Source organism: Gekko japonicus, unplaced genomic scaffold (genome assembly GCF_001447785.1).
Source record: "Gekko japonicus isolate JY-2015 unplaced genomic scaffold, Gekko_japonicus_V1.1 scaffold2329, whole genome shotgun sequence".
NCBI lineage: Eukaryota > Metazoa > Chordata > Lepidosauria > Squamata > Gekkonidae > Gekko > Gekko japonicus.
This window is the reverse complement of record NW_015170344.1, coordinates 140,422-159,924: the sequence shown is the minus strand read 5'-3', so window position 1 is coordinate 159,924 and position 19,503 is coordinate 140,422. Positions and strand designations below refer to the sequence as shown.

The window sequence follows — 19,503 nt, the reverse complement described above, 5'->3', positions numbered from 1 at the left end:
GCCCACCCAGCACCATTGGCGGCGCCCGCTGCCAATCCCTGCCACCGTCGGGCCGCTTCCTGGCCGGGGACCGCGGGAAGGGCTTGGGCCAAGCGGCGGCTCTGGGTCAGAAAGGTCCCCTGGGCGGGCAGGCAGGCAGGAGGCGGCGGCAGGGAATGGAGCCCTCTCTTGGCCGGCCTTGCTGCTGGGACCCAGCTGGGAGGTCTCCAGGTCCCACCGGGAGGTTGGCATCTGAGGGGGGCACCACGAGGCAGCCTGGCTTAGAGCGCAGAACCCCCTTGGGCCGGCCCTGGGTGATATGATAACCATCTTCAAGAACTTGAAGGACTGGCATATACATAATGGTATAGAGTTGTTTTCTGTTGCCCTGGAAGGTTAGACCAGAACCAACGGGTTGAAATTAAATCAGAACATTAGGAAGAACTTCCTGACAGTTAGAGCTATTCCTCAGTGGAACAGGCTTCCTCAGGAGGTGATGGGCTCCTCCTTCCTTGGATGTTTTCAAACAGAGGCTAGATGGTCATCTAACAGCAATGCTGATTAGGTGAACTTAGGCAGATCATGAAAGGGAGGACAGGAAGTTCTTGTAGTCCTTTCTTATATGCCCAGGGAAATGCGGATCACCACTTTGGGGTCAGGAAGCAATTTTTCTCCAGGCCACTTTGGCAGGAGATCCTGGAGGTTTTTTGTCATCTTCTGGGCATGGAACCAGAGTCACTGGGGGTATGGGGGGAGGGCATTGTGAATTTCCTGCATTGTGCAGAGGGTTGGACTAGATGACCCTGGAGGTCCCTTCCAACTCTATGATTCTATGAAGAAGAGATTAGGGTGCACTTAGTCTGAAAAAATACATATGCTACATACAGATTTTCTTCATTTTTGCAATGGAAGTAAAGGACTAAAATAAGTCTGTCAAAAATGTCAGTATGCAGCATCAGCAGTTTTGCTTTCAATGCACAGACTTAGAAATGTGATTGTTGTGGATGAAAATAGTACCTGTGTAATGTCTGGTCCTAAATGATGTTTTGTAAGCCAGGTGCTGAGGACATTAGGGAAAGTTTACACCCAAATGTTGTCTATCAGAACTCCTAAGTTCTAATTCTAAACAACTGCCACTCTACAGGAGGGGACCATTCCTCAGGATCCTGTTGTCTTCCCACCTGTCCCTCACCCTCCAAACTGTGACCTCCGCCCACCCCAGCTCAACAACACCTAAGGTTTGGGGGTGAAGTAGGGTAGCTATCATACCAAGTGGTCTAGGGTGTTACTGGTCAGCAGAGACACTAGGGGGTTGCTTACCCCTGCTACAGTAAATAGCCAGTATTTCTTTCATCATTTAAGTGTAACCTTTAGCTTTAAATCTTCAATAAGAATAATGTCCACAAAAATAACCTTTCACCTATAGTAAAGTAGTTTTTCTTGTGAGGAAGACTATGTTCTTACCTTTGTAAAATACCATTTTCCTGTGGTATGACGCCATTTATAGCTGCCTGCAAATAAAGCATACAGTGTTAATTCTTTAAAGCAAAGTTTTATATTTTCATAAAGTAATATACATCTACAAATTATTAGTCAGTTTGACATGTTAGACTCTGCAAGTATTTGATGTATGAGGCTCCCTGGGTCAGAATTATGATGTAGACATAGCCAACATTTAAACATCATAAGCCATGCTCTGGTTTCAACTAGATTCAGACCTGTTTCTAAGCAAAGAACTGCATATGGAACACACTTTGGCAAACCCAAAACTTTGCACAGGAATTTGGACTGGACACAATCGGTGGCACTGTCAAGAGCTCTGATCCATATCAGGATGCCATACAGTAGTTGTGAAGTTACTTCGGCCTTAAAGACTTTTAAAGCGGCTGGTATGAGTTGGTTACCACCAGGGCTCTTTTTGTAGAAAAAGCCCAGCAGGAACTCATTAGCATAATAGGCCACACCCAAAAGCTGAAACTCATTAGCATATTAAGCCACACCCTGACACCACAGCTCATTAGCATATTAGGCCGCAGCCCCGTGTTGCCAAAAGTGTGGTCATCCAGCCACACCCACCTTTTGTTTCTTATTCTGTTTACCTTGTTTGTTGTCAAAACCCAGGGCCTTTTTTTGTAGCAGGGACTCCTTTGCATGTTAGGCCACACACCCCTACTATAGCCAATCCTAATGAGTTTCTGCTGTTGGGTGTGGCCTATTATGCTAATGGGTTCCTGCTGGGTGTGGCCCCCTCAGGAGCCAGCCGGAATTCCGTTCCTGTGCGTTCCTGCCCAAAAATAGCCCTATTTACCTCTACTGTAGAAAAATTGTGTTATGGCGGAAGCACTGATATTAGCAGTATTTACTGCATGTTTGCGGTCGACAAACCAAGACACATTGTATTGAAAACAGAGCCCAAGGTATCTGAAGTGCTTAACTTTTTCTATTTCTTTTCCACCAATTATCCATTTAAATGGTTTTCAAGTTTTAGAAATGACTAAGATTTTTGATTTCCCATGATTCAGCTGTAACTTATTAGTTATAAAGAACTCAAGGCAACAGGTCAGTAAGTGTTTTAAACCAGATCTGGAATGGGGCAGTAATACTGTATCATCAGCATACAGAAGTAGGGGTACATGTATCAAGCCAAGTTTGGGGCTATGATAATCAACTCCTGACAAGTGAGGGGCAAGATCACTGAGAAAAAATAAAAAGGGAGCTAGAATGCAACTGCCAAGTTAGTAGGGATTTTTGAGGTTAATTTGCCTACTAATGAACATTTAATTTGACAAGTGTTGGAAGTGTATAGCTTCTTGGTAAGCATAAGAAGTCTTTTGTCCATATTTAGTTGATTTAATTTAGCCCAAAGAAGTTCCCTATCAATTAAAATCAAATGCTCCCTTCAGTTCTAGGAAAGCCACAAATAATTTTGAGTTATTTTGAGTATGTACTTATTGATTAAATGAGACAGAATGGTACCATGATCTAAGGTGGTTTTCCCTTTGCAAAAGCCTAACTGTTCCAGGCCCAAAAATCCCTGTAGAGGAAGGGAGCAGTGCTTGTGTGAGACACCAAACAATTTATCAGAATATTCACATTACCAGTTACTTTGTTATACCTTTTTATTTATGAAGTATTTCAATAAATCTACTTTTATTTAAACATACCAGCTGAAAGGAATCCTTCCTCGGGAACACTTAGTACCTTGAAAAGCCTTAAACTCGACCTACCTACCCAGTAATAGAAACAGTATAGTATAAAGGTTTGGAAAGCCTTAAATTTCCTGGTGGCAGCCGGATATCCCCAATATAACAAAATAAAAAGAACACTTTTAAAGTGAAACCAGGCCTCCCCAGATAAGGGGTCGTCACAGCTACATAGCAAGGTTTTTACTTCTCTGCATTCCCTATCAAACAAGGTTTGCAAGGTTATTATTTCTTTTGTTTAAGATGTCAGATTTTACACACAGTGACTCAGATACATGAAGTATTAGAGTGTTATAAACTGTTATAGTTGCTATGGGATTAGATGCATCTATTAGAGAAGACCTATACTCCAGAAGAGGGCTGGAGTTAAAAAGCTGTTGAGTTTTTCATTCTGCATGATCATTTCAATAGATCCTAGACAGTGGGTCAGGCTCATGAGGTTGTGGAACAGAATAACTAGAGGATTTACTAAGCTTGAAAAGTCACAATAAGGGGTAGATGATCACTAATAATGAAATCACCTAAGGTAAAGTTTTTGACATAGAGTTTCAATAAGGAAACTAGAACATAGTCAATTACACTACAACCCTTGTTTGAAACAAAAGTGAATTCTCCAGAATTTGGAAAACTAGCAATCTCATTTAACCAAATCTTACTATATTGCACACAGAATCTGGTATATTTTTAGATTCACTGACTATGCTCCCATTAGCGGGTGCATTTCAGCTGATTAAACTGAGAATGTTGGATATTGAGCGTCAGAAGTTACATAGTCTCACTGAGTCTCCTCTCAGCTTCAAGATACCTCTCATGGCAGGTAGGATGGCTCCATATTTATCCTCCCTACAAGTGCCACAACTATGCAGAGCTTTCTCTTTAGCCAGATGCAATGCCATGCCATCAGCCATTCTATATGGCAGATTCAATAAGACAGCATATGTGGCTAGACATTGCACCTGCAAATCTGGATGTATTGAGATGATCTTACATGTTTTGTTGCACTGTCACTTTTATGTAAATAAACACTCTAAACTCTATATTAGCCAACATGATGGGTTTTTCAGATTTCCACAAAGTTTACAAACTTTTGAATTATTCCTCTGTTGAAGTAACTGAGAAGGTGGCTAAATTCTTCAATCTGCCATGCCACTGCACCAAGAAAAAGTACAGTTGTAGCCTACAATTTTATTCAATGTATTTGTAATACAGTGTCTCTCTACTTGTATATTTTTATAATGTCTCTGATTTACTAATATATGCCAATAAAGGCTGACTTGACTTGACTAGACAAAATTATTATTTGGAACTCCACCAATGTGCACAGCACTTCAGAAGAGTATATATATATAAAGAAATTCCTGTAGAGAACTTACAATATAGGCAGATGAATACAAATTAAGTGGGAAAGTAGACGAGAAGCAAAATTGTAGAATAAATTAGGATACATACAGTTCTACACAAATTAAGTTACAGAACTGATTCCTAAGTTTGAAGCAAATATATCATAAGCTAAGAACAGAGGGCAGGACTGTAGCAGATGGAAGAACTAAAGCTACTCAACCTCTTTCTCATAGACTATCTGGCCAGTGGTCAGTTTATCTAGGTAGACTATGTTCAGCTTCTTGCAAGAAGGGTGCAGTACAAAAGTTACAAACTAAAACAGTAAATAGGTCTCATCAACACAAATCCTTTTTTCTAGAGAACAGATAAATACTCAGATCCTACAATCTGCTGAACAATTTTTCTCATCTCAAACTATTTCTCTCTGTAATGTACACATGGGGTACCTACATGGATGGAAGAGCCACAGAAAAGTACCCCACTGTTGCCATTCCTAGAAGGATATTAATATTAAATGTCTAGAGTTAACAAACAAAATAATAATATATTTAATACTGTTTTTGTTCAAGAAGCTATTCCAATCACAAGGATGTTGGCAAAGGTGGGGAAAGACCCAAACACTGCTGCAACAAACCAATAGCCCACCTCCACATTGTTGCAGGTCCCCACTTGTTATTTCACTAATTCTGAAAGTAAACTGCAGGAAGCTACTATGCAGATGTTTCCTGGTATTAATAATTTAAGTAAGAAAGACAACCACATTACTCTGGTCAAACCTGATAATCAACCCGCACAGTCAATTATCTGATTGATTTAAATACTTCCAGGGATCAAAGTCACTAATAAGCTTTTCTATCTCTGCAGAAGGTCTTTCAGGAAAGACAATTTATGTTACAAATTTACACACACACAAAAGTCTGCCCAAAATGCTTAATTCTTTGGTGGTCATCCAGGTCACACAAAAACAGACACTGAGAACTATGGAAATGTTATGTTTAGTTAAACTGTCCTGTCGTTTAAATGCACCACAAGCTTTTGTATTTAATAGAATTCCTCCTCAGGCAAAAAATACTAAGAGAAAGAATAAAATAGTGGAATAAGCTCAGACAGAAACATAAAAACAACATGGAAGATCTTAAAAATAGTAAGGGACTTAAATGAGTTCTTGTATAGTTGTACTTTGATTTTGTATTTTCTTTTATGCTGGTACGCATACATGTGTAAGCCTCCTAGAGCCACATTTTTGGAGGGGAGGCAAGATACAAAATCTCTAAATGAATACCCCACACACAGACACAGGCACACATCTTTTATGCTCAGAACACTTAATATAAGGCACATCCACTGGCTGAAAAAAGAATAAGCCCTGTTTACTGTCTCCCAATGGAAACATTCACCTCACATTGTTCCTTTTGGCTGCAGTAGCAGATGTTTATTGGTCTTACAACTTTCATTTATAACCCTTTTTAGTCATAATGTTTTTGGTGTTCCTACTTTGCATACCAGGAAAGCATGCTACCCACAACTAGAGATGTAAAATTTCCGGAAATTTTGAAACTCGGGAAAAAAACCAGGTTTTTTCCGTTTTTTTTTCCGGGGGGAAACGGAAATTTTTGGGGAAATTGAAAAAAATGCTACATTAGCATTTCTTTTGTCTTTTCTAGATTGAAAGTCATTCTGTTACTTTAGGAACATAAAATATGACTATGGATATTTTTACTTGGCATGAAATTATCACAACTAGCATATTAAAAATATAGTGTATCCAAACAATTATTACAAACAGAATACTCACCCACATGCAAAAACAAAACTGAAACTTTTTTATTTTCTTCTGACAATCGCACCTCCTAAAGGAAGAAATGCATCTTGTTCTTGCATTGGAGAGTTCAGTTTGTAACCTAGGACTTGCTTGTCCTCAGTGCACAGAAATTAAATCAATCTGATACCATATATATGATTTGGAAAATATTTTAACACCTTGTCTTAAAATATTTTATTCATCATGTTAAAATAAAAAGTTCCATAATCAATTTTTTTCTTTTCTTTTTTCAATTTTTCCAATTTTTCGGAAAAAAACAAAAAGCCTTCAGGAAAAAAATGGGGGGGAAACGTGGTTTTTTTCAAATTTTTCCGGGTTTTTTCCGGGCCTTCACATTTCTACCCACAACTCTCCCAATACACAGATCACAATTGTGTATGAATACAGCAGTGCACCTATTTTTAACCTTTGGTCTACAAAAATACATACCCACAACAAAACCGGGTTTCACATTGCACATACCAAAGCTAGAAACCACACGTGTTATATGAACACAAAAATGGAGATCACATATATCAAGCCGCTTACATGTAGCACATTCTCCCAGTATACCAGGTAGGAGTGCCAAGAATGTAATGACTAAAAAGGGCTACTGAATCAGGGATATCACAACCGTCAAAAGAATACATTCCATTCCCAATACATAATTAATCTAGCATAGTAGTTGAGCTACGAAGTTCCAGATCAAAATATCACCTCAGCCATGAATTGACTATGGAGTGACCTTAAGCATATCATGGTCATACAGACCCCTCACCTTATAATACATAGCATATTAGATTACCATATACAGCTGTTGTAAAAATTACTGAAAAGAAAGTATATGAAGAGCCTGGAATGTCCAGAGAAAAGCACTAGGTAAATATGTATTTACTTTCCTCTTTTGTCATCTGCGTGTCTCACAGTCTTATCTGATAACACAAAGAATTAGTTCTTTCTGTTGTTTTCTCCCCATTTTTCTGCACAGATCTTACAGGAACAAGCAGGGAAAGTAGTGTTAGAATTAATCTACATTTTGAGCTGTATTATATGATATAGTCATTACTTGTATCAATTATGATCCATGTGACTATGATGTAGGGTTGCCAGATCCCCTGGTGGGGGGCGGGGATCCCGGCAACCAGGCCCCACCTCTTCACCACTGATCAGCTGGCCAGCGGGGGGGTTACCCTTTGTCACGTCTCAGGTGGGGTGTCACCTGACACTGCCACCACTCTGGTTCCAGGCTCCCTTGAGAAGGCCCAGAGCACCCTCCCAAGATCTTCAGACCTCCCTTTTGGCTGAATAACAGGCGTGTGGACCAGGCACAGTACAAGGAAAAGGTTTATTTTATAGGAGGTCAAACAACAAGGTGCAGAATAACAGTAAGTGGGTGAAAGGAAAAGAAATCAAATGCCCTAATGCGCCTAAATATATACTGTCCCTAGCTCACTATCTGCAGTGGCCTTAGACTACTTACCCTTCCTTCCGGATGAGGGTCTCTTCCCTGCAGCAGCCTTCCTTCTGGCTCTGCCCACTTGGAAGAAGAACAAGCTTTCCCTGTTGTACCAGTTCTCTTATTCCCCATCCCTCTTCTTCCCTATTGGTCAAAACCAGCACCAAAACTTCCCAAGGCTTTCTAGGATTTATAGGCCCAGGCTCCCCTACTGCTAGTCAGGCTCCCTGGCCCCATTAGGCCTCTGGTAGCACAGCCCAGATCATGACAGCCCCCACCAGACCAAATCATGGGGTCCAGCTCAGGATTCCCATTGATGCAGTCTGCACACCAGATTTGGGTGGTGGTTTGCCCTTTCAACTCACTCAACATTAACATATGAAAACAATAATATAACAGTAAAACAGTATTCTGATCAACATTAAAGAGAATACAGTGTCAGCCTCCTGGGTCAAAACTCTTCTCTAATGTCTCATCATCAGTAGTAGCAAGGCTTTCACTGGGAGTAAGTTCTAAATCGGATCTTAACCATGCCATTGAGTTCAGAGGTTTTGGACATTCTGCTTTTGTGTTGGCTTCAGATGGATGCCTGGCTACTATATCCTGTAACCTATACAGTGCTCTTGGTCTCAAATAGTCTGAATTTGGCCTCTGAAGTTCATGAAAAACCTCAATTAGAACATAAGGGCGAGCTTCATTTTGAGATATCAATGTAGCTACTTCAGAATAAATGGTGTCTCTCAAAGCTTCGAACACAGAAAGATCACTGCCTTTTTCTGGTTGGAATGTTTTTGTCAGAGTAGCAGGATCCACTGGATCTGGCATGCTATGAAAGCTCTCCAGCGAGTCTTCATCAAATTCTCTTCTCCTGCTGGTGTCAGGTTGACTTTTGTGATTAACACTAATGGAGTTTTGTACTGGCACTGCAAACTCAGTATTGAGGAACAACTGGCTCTCTTTTCCTCCATTCTGATGGTCATTTACCAAAGCTGGCTTACTGTTCTCCGCTTCCTCTTCAGGCTGCTTCACAACTCTTGGCTTTTTTGCTCCAGCTGTGGAACTACTTTCCAAGGGCTTTGGAAATGCCATATCTTCAGTTTTCCCAGTAGTGTTAGGTTCTAGGGGTGTTTGGTGATGCTTTTGTTCACTGGTTTGAGCAGCATAGTTGTGTGGAAAGTCACCCAAACCAGATGGGAACATGGAATCAAAGTTGATACCGACTTCTTCCATGCTGACGTCTTCTTTTTGATCCTTCTGGAATGCAGCTGGAGTCACTGGATGAGACTCTGCCACCGTCAGCTCTGCAACAGGGTCTGGAGAAGTTGCCAGGGTGTGCTCACCTTGCTGCTGCTTCTCAGACCGATGACAGGTAAACACGCCTATGCAGACATCAGTTTGCTGGCCAGGTTCCTCAGGAACATATTTAAAGTCCTTTAAGAACTGCAGGTAGACATCTTCCTCTGGATTGGCCTCCTTTTCTGCCATCTCAGGTTCATGAACTCTGGGTTCCACAGTCATCTGCTCCGCTAAATCTTCCCCCACAAACATGGCTACCGGGGTATAATTGTGCACAGCTACCTTCCACAATCCACTCCAGCCTTCCTTATACAGAGGATATTTCCTTCTATCCTCTTGTATGTCAGCATCTGGAGGAAGTGGTGGGCCTCTTCTCAACTTTGCCATTTCAAGCTTTTGTGCCATCCTCATTCTCTCCCTTTCTAGCTCTATCCTAGCTACAGTCTCTTTCTCCTCTTTCTGCAGTCTTGCTGCAGTCTCCTCTTTCTCTTTCTGCAGCCTTGCTTTTTCTAACTCAAGCTCTGCCTGCTTAAGTTTCAGCTGGTGACGTAAGGTCTCTACACTCAGGGATGCCACTGTTTTCTCTGATGTGTCCTCCACCGACACAAGACCTGCAGCCCCCGCTCGGGTCTTGCATCTAGCAACAGATGTGTCCTCTGATTTTTCTTTCCCAGATCAGAGGAACATGCACTATCTAACTCTGCCTCACTATCCAGTTGACCCGACAACTAGAACATAAACAAAACCTTTTCACCACACCTTACCAGACCCTTACTTGGTCTTGCAAACACCTTCAGACACTGGGACTTCCTTAAGCCCAAAAGCAAAAAAAAAATCTCTCTGCCAAGGTCAAATGGCACTCTGCCTCACCAGGGTCCAAAATTAGTCCATCCCACCACTACAGCCACCATGTCACAGCTCAGGTGGGGTGTCACCTGACACTGCCACCACTCTGGATTTCGGCCCAGGGCACCCTCCCAAGACCTTCAGACCTCCCTTTTGGCTGAATAATAGGCGTGAGGACCAGGCAGAGTACAACAAGGAAAAGGTTTATTTTATAGGAGGTCAAACAACAAGGTGCAGAATAACAGTAAGTGGGTGAAAAGAAATCAAATGCCCTAATGCGTCTAAATGTATACTGTCCCTAGCTCACTATCTGCAGTGGCCTTAGATTACTCACCCTTCCCTCAAGATGAGGGTCTCTTCCCTGCAGCAGCCTTTCTTCTGGCTCTGCCCTCTTGGAAGAAGAACAAGCTTTCCCTGTTGTACCAGTTCTCTCCAGCCCTCTTCTTCCCTATTGGTCAAAATCAGTGCCAGAACTTCCCAAGGCCTTCTGGGATTTGTACGCCCAGCCTCCCCTACTGCTAGCCAGGCTCCCTGGGCCCAGTAGGTCTCTGGTAGCACAACCCAGATCATGACACCCCTCAAAAAAGGCAGAAACAGCCAACATTTTAGCAACATGCCTACGTGACTTCAATGTGACCCAGAAGTGATGCAGGCATGTTGGAGAGGTGCTATGATTTTGGGGCAAAAACCTTTGATAGAAGCGAATTCTACCATAGAGGTTTTGCCCCAAAAAACAGAGTATCACCCTGACATCCCTGAAATGCCTATGCCACTTCTGGGTCATGTTAGAAGTCATCAATATTCCCTCTAAGCTGAGTTAGTGTGAGCTAGCACACAGTTTTTTAGCCTCCGGCTCACACATTTTTGTCAGAGCTCAGGAAGGATGGCTCCAGAGCAAACTAATTTATGCAGTAGCCAAATCGCTCACTCACAACTTTAATGCCAGTAGCTCACAAAGTACAATTTTTGCTCTCAAGACTCCATAGCTTAGAGGGAACATTGGAAGTCATGTGTCCACGTCGCTGAACCGTTGGATGAAACTCTGATCCTGGTAAGCCCACCCCCACTGGCTGCCAGGAGGGACCTGGTAACCCTACTATGATGTGCAGGGTTCCTTATGCAACGTGGCAGTATGTGCATGTGTATAAGTTGCTTCCAGCTTATGGCGACCCTATGGATTAATGACCTCCAAAACACCCTAGTGTTAACAGCCTTGCTCATATCTTGCAAACTGGGGGTCAGGGGTTCCTTGATTGAGTCAATTGATCTTATGTTGGGTCTTCCTCTTCCCCTGCTGCCTTCAACTTTTCTTAGCAGATCAGCGAAAAAATAGCAAGGGGAGATGGGGATTAAAAAGTCCAGTGTATCCTCCTCTTTTCATGCATCCTATTTCTAAAATATAAAGTTAGGCAGGGAGTTAACATTCCCAGAACTGAGCTTAATTCTTAACTGCCACCAAATACAGCTCGTTTTTTAAAAGATATTTATTCAAAGCAGGTACATTGAACTACACTAAAACAATCACATCCTTACTGCAAAAGGTGGGGCACTCCAACAGTAGCAGCTTAGATTAATAATGCTACACTTTATGAAGTTCAGCTGTAAAAACAGAAGACTTCTTTCCGTGCGGAGTAACTGAAGGCATGTTGTTTGCTTCCCAACAGGAATACAAACTCTTTTCAGTGGTTCCACTGGGCAATTAACTCTTGGCTGTTAACTCTTCTCTTTTTTGGCAATAGTTATCAGCAATACATTTCAGTTCAAAAGATAAGCTAAATGTCGAGACTTTTAGATCATTACTGGAAGATCCTCAGTTTATAAATTTCTTCCTGTTCAGATTAACACCAAAAATGTCAGTTGGTACTAGTACTTTTCCTGCAATAAACTTATTATAGGACCCGTAGGTCTCGTCAATATTTTAAAATACATATAATAATCTTAGGAAATTATGTTGACTTGGACACCATCAGCATATCAACGCTGACTCATGATGGTGAGGAAAACAATACAGTCACCACCTATGCATATATTACCATTAGCATTTCCCTGGTTTCAAGGCTTAAAACAAAAACTTCCCAAATGCTACTGTGAATCCACATCCACACTGGTGGTTTGGGGTGTTTTTTTAAATTAAACTACAGCACTTCTTGTCTCCATCTTTCTAAATTCAAGCAAAGCACAGGCTGCCTGTGCCTATACTGCAGCATGTTTTCCTACATGTCTCAAGAACCTTCAAAAATATTTAATGCCACCATACTGCACAAGCAAATCAATTCAGCATATTTTCCTATGTCCTTCTTTACCTCTGCCCATCACCACAAAAATGGGACTTGATTCTAAGCCATTTCAAGAACTCTGCATTGAGAGCATGGGATTAAAACTAGTCTTGTACATAAAACACATGAAAAAGCCTTTCACCCAGAGGCTAACTACTGCAAACAATGTCAGAGTCCTTGAAGTGCAACTCCCCATACTCAATCCTAATAATGTATTTATCAGTCTAAACAAGAAATGTGTGGAAACCTCCAAATCTGTATAACTGGAAAGCAAATGCTATTTGGAATACTCAGGTCCCGTTCACACTCGTCGATTTGGTCCGGGAGCGGGACAGTTCGGGGCCGGATCAAACCGGCGCGATCACACCACAACATCTGGGAAGCGTCCGGCTTCCGTACCCGAACTGTCCCTTTCCCGGGATAAGCTGGCGCAAACTGAACCACCTACTTTGGTGGTTCAAATGGACGCACCGCGGAAAACCGGGCGTTTGATCGCCGGCGCGTCCTTGCGCTGGCACAACCCCGGGCCGGCTAGGCGTCCGAACTGGGTTTTCTCCCCGGCGTTTGATCGCGCCGGGGAGAAAAGGCAGCACGGCCGGGGGATCCGGGGGATCCCGCCGCACCGTGTCAACGTTGGTGCGGCTTTTAAAAGCCGCGCCTTAAAGAGGCTTTTCCCCTGCCGTGTGGCAGGGGCCTATGTTTGGGAAAATTACAATAGAGCACCATATGTTCACAGGCAGGAAAAATAAGAAAAATATTATTTTAGCAAAACACTCCTTAAATATGCAACAGTTACAGGCAATCCTCATGCCCCCCAAAAAGCTATGTAACAGCTTTTCTTAGGATCACTGGAAAGCAATTGCCTTTCTTGTTTTCTTTCTTGTCACGTAATAGCTTTTCTTAGGATCAATCAAAATAACACAAAATAGTGTGTAAACTTTTAAGTTTTGCCAGAACTCTTCAATCAGGCTGAATGTTTAAGAACAAAATAACAACAATAAAGGGGTGAGAGCTTTGGGCATTGATCTTAAGACCTCTTGTATTCATCATTTGAATTAAAAAATGCTACATTCCAGAGACTATGAAAACTATTCAACTCCCTTTCTCCACCAACAAAGAGTCCTCAGAATAAATTTATATTTGGCCTCTAATTTGTTAGAGCACTAAATAAAGTCTCATTTTTAATACAAACCAGTTTGGAAGCTATTTTATTCTAGACTATGTAAGAGTATAAAAAGCCACATAGCTGAGGCTCAAGCCCCTATACCAAAAATATGAAGTTGTGATGAGAAATGCTAAATGGGGAAGGGGGGATTTAGTTACAGACTGCCAAGCACTTCTGTACTTTCAGGTGCTGTCTTTTGTGTGGACCAGGAGTACAAAGAACTCTCTATTACAAGAAATAGAGTGGCTTCTTCATAAAAAGAAGCTGACATTTATTAGCCTCCCGCTCGCTTGATGACTCCACATTTCTTGCTGGCAGCTGTGCAAGGATAATAGAAGTAGAAAGAGTTCATTACGGCAGTAATGAAATTTCAACTACTATTTAGATAAGGTTGCACATGCTGCTTACATTACTTTCATAACACTGACACCAATTCTAACCAAAGCTCTACCTCAGTTTTAATGTTCTATATTAGATGACACATAACTAAACAGGAAAGAAGTTAGGCTATAAAAAAGCTGAGTGGCATTATACTTCTCTAGATATACTTTGGAGAAAAAATTGAAGATTAAAAAAAGAAAAAAGGAAAGGTGTCTTGACATTCAAAACCAGATTAAACAAGCATACCTGGCCACTGGCCAAGCCCCCCACCTAAATACACAGCTGTTATTTATTTGATAGAGCCTCTTTTAGTCTGATTAAGTCGGGCAATACTTCCAGATGTTGACTGAAAGAAATGGCTATACAATGCACTCCAAGCTAATTCAATAGCATTCAGGTAACACTAGCAAACTTTGGTGAAGGAAAAGTCACAGATTATTGCCAGTTCTCTGGGAGGATCCAGGAGCATGAGAATTGCCTACTTCTTCCGACACAACACTTGTGTCTTTAGCATCTACATTACAGGCATGGTGTTATGCAGGACACTTAAACCAAGACCCTAAAAATCTATTCAACGTCTACTGCTAGCTTCTCAGATTCACTGGACACAAACTTGCATGTTTGCAGCTATCAGGTCCAATAACCTGCTTCTAATTTTTAGAAGAACTTCAGTATCATTTCAGGATACTGAATTCTAGGGATGGGCATGAACCTAAAAAATGCAGTTTGGTTCGGGGCAGCCCATGGACCGAACCCTAAACTGAACCAAACAGGCCCCACACAAACCGAACTTGTCTGGCAACTTTGGTTCCATCTTTCTCCTGGCTGTGGCTTGTCATGGCCAGGAGAAAGGGGGGATTGCCCAGGAAAGTACTTCCTTTCTCCACATCACGGCTCGCCACAGCCGGGAGAATGGAGATGGGAATTGTCCGAGAAGGGGCTTCATTTAACCCTTTGATTTTGCTCACCACCACTTTGAAAGGGGGGAGCAAAACCTAACAGCTGAGCAGCGGACCCCAGCACTCAGCTGCTAAGTTTAAATGGCTGTCGCCCTGAACTGGATAGCCCAGGCAAGCCCAATCTTGTCAGATCTCAGAAGCTAAGGACGGTGAACTCTGGTTAGTACTTGGATGGGAGACCTCCTTGGAATACCAAGTTGGGAGGACAGGGGCGGGCTTTGTTCAGCCACATCTCTGAATATTCTCCAGTCCCCCAGTAGGGGCCAGTCACCAGAGGCTGACATGACTTCCAGGTGCAGACACAAACACACAAATACCAAATAAATATATATATATTTGGGAAAAGTTTAAATGGCTGCCAGCTACTTAACCCTTCAGTTTTGCTCCCTACCACTCCAAAAGGCAGAGCAAAACCGAATATTAAATGGCTGTCCCCGAACAACCAAACCAAACCAGTCAAAAGGCCAGTAAATGTTCGAGGAATACACCTTCCCTGAACATCAGTTCCCAAGCTCTACACCAGCCCAAGTTTGGCCTGCATTTTGGCTCGCAAGCCCATTTGTGCATATCCCTACTGAATTCTGCATTCAGTTTCTCATGTTGAGCTTGCCAGGACTTGCAAAGAATCACACAATCAGGGCTATTTTTGGGCAGGAACGCACAGGAACGGAGTTCTGGCTGGCTCCCAAGTTGGCCACACCCAGCAGGAACTCATTAGCATAATAGGCCACACCCAACAGCAGAAACTCATTAGGATTGGCTACATTAGGGGTGTGTGGCCTAACATGCAAAGGAGCTCCTCCTACAAAAAGCCCTGGGTTTTGACAACAAACAAGGTAAACAGAATAACAAGCAAAAGGTGGATGTGGCTGGATAACCACACTTCTGGTAACATGGGGGTGTGGTCTAATGTGCTAATGAGCTGTGTTGTCAGGGGTGTGGCCTAATATGCTAATGGTTTCTGCTGTTGGGTGTGGCCTATTATGCTAATGAGTTCCTGCTGGGCTTTTTCTACAAAATAGCCCTGCACACAATACACAGAGGCCCCGTAAGAACTTGCTAAAATACTCATGGTTAGTAATGATCACACCTTCCTGAAATTCAAATACGTTCAGTATGAATAATTGCAGTCAATTTTCCTAAATTGCTTCTTTGCTTTCATTGAACTCAAGAGACTGCTCTTTAAAATATTAAGGGTGATACTTTGCCTTTTAGAGGTGACATAAGTAACCCAAATGTAAGAGTGAGTAAATATAGTAGAATTCCTATAGGTGTATGAATTTGCCTTCTAAGTTCATACCAACATGAGCTGTAGCCATTACAGTGCAGAGCAGCACAGATCCTGTATATATTTGTAGTGCACTTAATTAAGGGACTCATGAGCTGGGATCCAGAAATTCTGTTAAGCGATCAAGAGCCATGTCCACACAGGAACACAGAGGTCTAACTAAGGCAATCCCCTCCCCCAGGGGGTCACCATTAATCACATCCCTGGCCATTCCGGAAGGTTCCCTGACCATCAGGAGTGCAAGGGGTGAAACAGGAAGGAGGCGAGAAATCCCTGCTGCACAAGTTGACCTCTGCTCTATATTTTTCATACGGCTACCTTTCTGTTCATGAATTCCTAAGTAGATGTATAGGTGCTGAAAATCATCATTGGTGTTTGTCTCTATAAATCCATCTTTAGTAGTAGAACGTATATCCTCTAATAACTTCATATCTCATTCAGAATATTCTTACAAAAAAGATGCCTCTTCATTCAGTTGCCTTTCTTAAAACAAAACCTATTTATCATACAGTGAAAGCTCTTATTGTGCATAACACCCCATGACTCCACATGGGAATACTTATTCTGTATGAAAACATGCAGTCAACTGGATCTGTGGAATTAGGTGAGCACGGCAAAATGAGTATGCATGGATAAGTATCTAACTGTTCCCTTGTGTCTCCAATTTTGTATAAATGCCAGTCTGTGAATCTGCTTCACTAATATTAAGGGGCAGAGTTCCATGGCCCAGAAGAGAATTATGGTAGCAGTACTATACCTAGCAACCTTCAAATTCTGAAGCATAATAGACTCTCTAGAGCCGTGGTGTTGAACTCATTTGCTACAAGGGCCAGATCTGACATAAATGTCACTTTGTTTGGCCAGGCCATGCATGCTATAAAATTTAGAACGAGGTACCAGAGATATAAACTTTATAAAGGTGATTTCAGATGTTGAATGGCAATAGCAGGCTTGATTGGATTAAGTGTGATATGCAGAGGGGTAGTAGGTGTGGAGATACCAGTGTGTTGGTAATGAGAGAGGAAACCTAGGTCTCAACTCCATCCAGGAGGATTCAGTCCAGGAGAATGCAAATAATAAATGGACATAAGTCTGACAATAGAAACCACAACATTCAGTTGCTGAGCCAGTTTGGTGTAGTGGTTAAGTGTGCAGACTCTAATCTGGGAGAACCGGGTTTGATTCCCCACTCCTCCACTTGCACCTGCTGATGTGACCTTGGGTCAGTCACAGGCTCTGGCACAGCTGTCCTTGAAAAAGAGCTGTTTCTGTCAGAGCTCTCTCAGCCCCACCCACCTCACAGGGTGTCTGTTGTGGGGAGGGGAAGGGAAAGGAGTTTGTAAACCGCTCTGAGACTCCAAGTGAAGGGCGGGGTATAAATCCAATCTCTTCTTCTTCTTCTTCTTCTTCTTCTTCTAAGAGTAGCAGTGCTCTTACAAAGGAATTTCAAAGCGAGATTAGAAAGAGAGACTCCTGAATTGCAATTGATAATGGAACTCAAGACAATGCATCCTCCTGGACTGAATTGAGACCCATTTTTCTTGTCTCATTACCAATGTGTTGTTATCATTTGGCATCAGAAATCACTCCACTCTCCAAGATATAAGGACCAATACAAGTGTTCTTATTCCTAATCAGGGTCTTTTTGAAAGAAAATAGAAACAGATAAATCCAATTTTTTAAAAAAAAACTTTTCAGAATAAGCCAAAATAATTTCTTCAATGTACATTGTGCCTGTCAGAATAATCCACCCTCCCTCCCACCCAAGAAGCTTATACCTGGAAAAAAACGTTGTTGGTCTTAAACCTGCCATGGGACTCAAAAAGAGGAGGAGCAGCCCCAGAGAAGGAAGCAGAAGCTGGGTGGGTGAGTGAGAGAGAGAGGCTTGCCTTTGTATCTCTCCCGCACAAAGCATCCAGAAAGTTCTCTCTATCTGCGTGTGTGTGAGAGAAAGGGGGAGAGGCAGGAAAAAGGAAGCAGGAAGTAAAGAGCCACTGAGGGAGTTGAGGGGAAAGCAAACTAGGATGCAGCTGCTGCAGCAGCAGCCTTGGAAAGGAAGCAGGAGAAGGAAGTTGCTTTGGGGGGCGGTTCTCAGCTCTGTGTGGGCTGGATCCAGCCCACAGGCCGCACATTTGACACCCCTGCTCTAGAGTATTTGACTAAGATTGGACAAGCCTGGATTCAAATCCCCACTCACCATGAAGCTCACCAGTGACGTTGGGTCAGTGGCTTCCTCTCAACCTAACCTACCTCATAGGATTGCCGTGAGGATAAAACAGAGGAGAGGAGAACTAGGAATGCCACTTGGAGATATCTGAAGGAAGTGTTGGGCAAAAATATAATAGATAAGGTAGAATATGAGTGACCAAGTTAAGTTTCAACATGAAACTCTCAGGAATGCTGTCAAGTGCCACAGACACCTAGCTGTCAGTCCCCTAGGAATATCACGGGGCGAGGGGATTTAAAGGCTTCCCTTTTCCTCCATTGATTTTCAATCCCTTGAACTTGCTCATTCAATTTTGTTTTAAATGAGGTGGGAGAGACTTTTAACAGTGCCTTCTTTATGTACTGTTATGTAACCACCTTAAAGTGCTTGCCTGCCTCTAAGAAGAGTCCTCTCCACTTTTCCATTTTAAAAAGAAATGAATATTATTATTAGGTTATCCATAAAATTATTAAAATTACGAAACCAAAGTACTGTAAAAACAACACACAGAGCAGTTTTTGTCTGCCGCTCCTTAGAACCAACATACAAGAGGAGCTGCAAGCCATCACATTTTACAGGTGCACGAAACCACTGGCTTTACTGCAAATACACAGTTGCTTTGAACCACTGCCAGCAGAAGGGATAAAAAAGTTAAAAATAGCACGAAGGCAGACATTTCAGCAAAAAGCGAGGTTCACATTTTCAAAAATGCACATTTAAAATTAAGATAATCATAACCATTTGCAGAGTTTCTACACTGAAAGAGCATTATCGTTGTAAATGAGTAGATGAAGATTTTACATTAAAAACTGCTTTCCTACCACAGATAAGTACAATGAAGACAAGTATGGCAGATGATATGAAATACGACCCTCATATGACCAGCATACTGGTAAAGTCCCCATAAAGTGCAGCTTTATGAAAAATTATGAGAAGCTCTTTTTTCTGAAGTATCTAGTCCTTATGGTACCAAAAATAATACTGACATGACAGCAGCAGCAACTTGCAAAATTTCAGCAGTAGGTCAATTTGAAAAATCATCGCATTTACTGAATTTTGAGCACCTGAGAACATAAGGACAGCCACATTGGATCAAGCTAATGGCCCATCCAGTCCAACACTCCATGTCACACAGTGGCCAAAACCCAGGAGCCATCAAGAGGTCTACCAGCAGGGCCAGAACTCCTGAAGCCCTCCCACTGTTACTCCCTAAGCACCAAGAATACAGAGTATCTCTGACCCGGATATAGTGTTACATCTATACCTTTAGGCTAATAGCCACTGATGGACCTCTATAGGTTGATCC

At 42.2% G+C, this 19,503-nt stretch overlaps 1 protein-coding gene across 1 annotated transcript in view; it reads right to left on the bottom strand.

Annotated features, from left to right (window-relative positions):
- LOC107116288 (FAS-associated factor 1-like) overlaps nt 1-19,503 on the bottom strand; it is a 166,324-nt gene that overhangs the window by 119,520 nt on the left and 27,301 nt on the right. Inside the window, exon 3 of the mRNA XM_015418188.1 lies at nt 1,444-1,490. Coding sequence (XP_015273674.1) covers nt 1,444-1,490 — 47 coding nt within the window. The remainder of the gene's footprint in view (nt 1-1,443; nt 1,491-19,503) is intronic.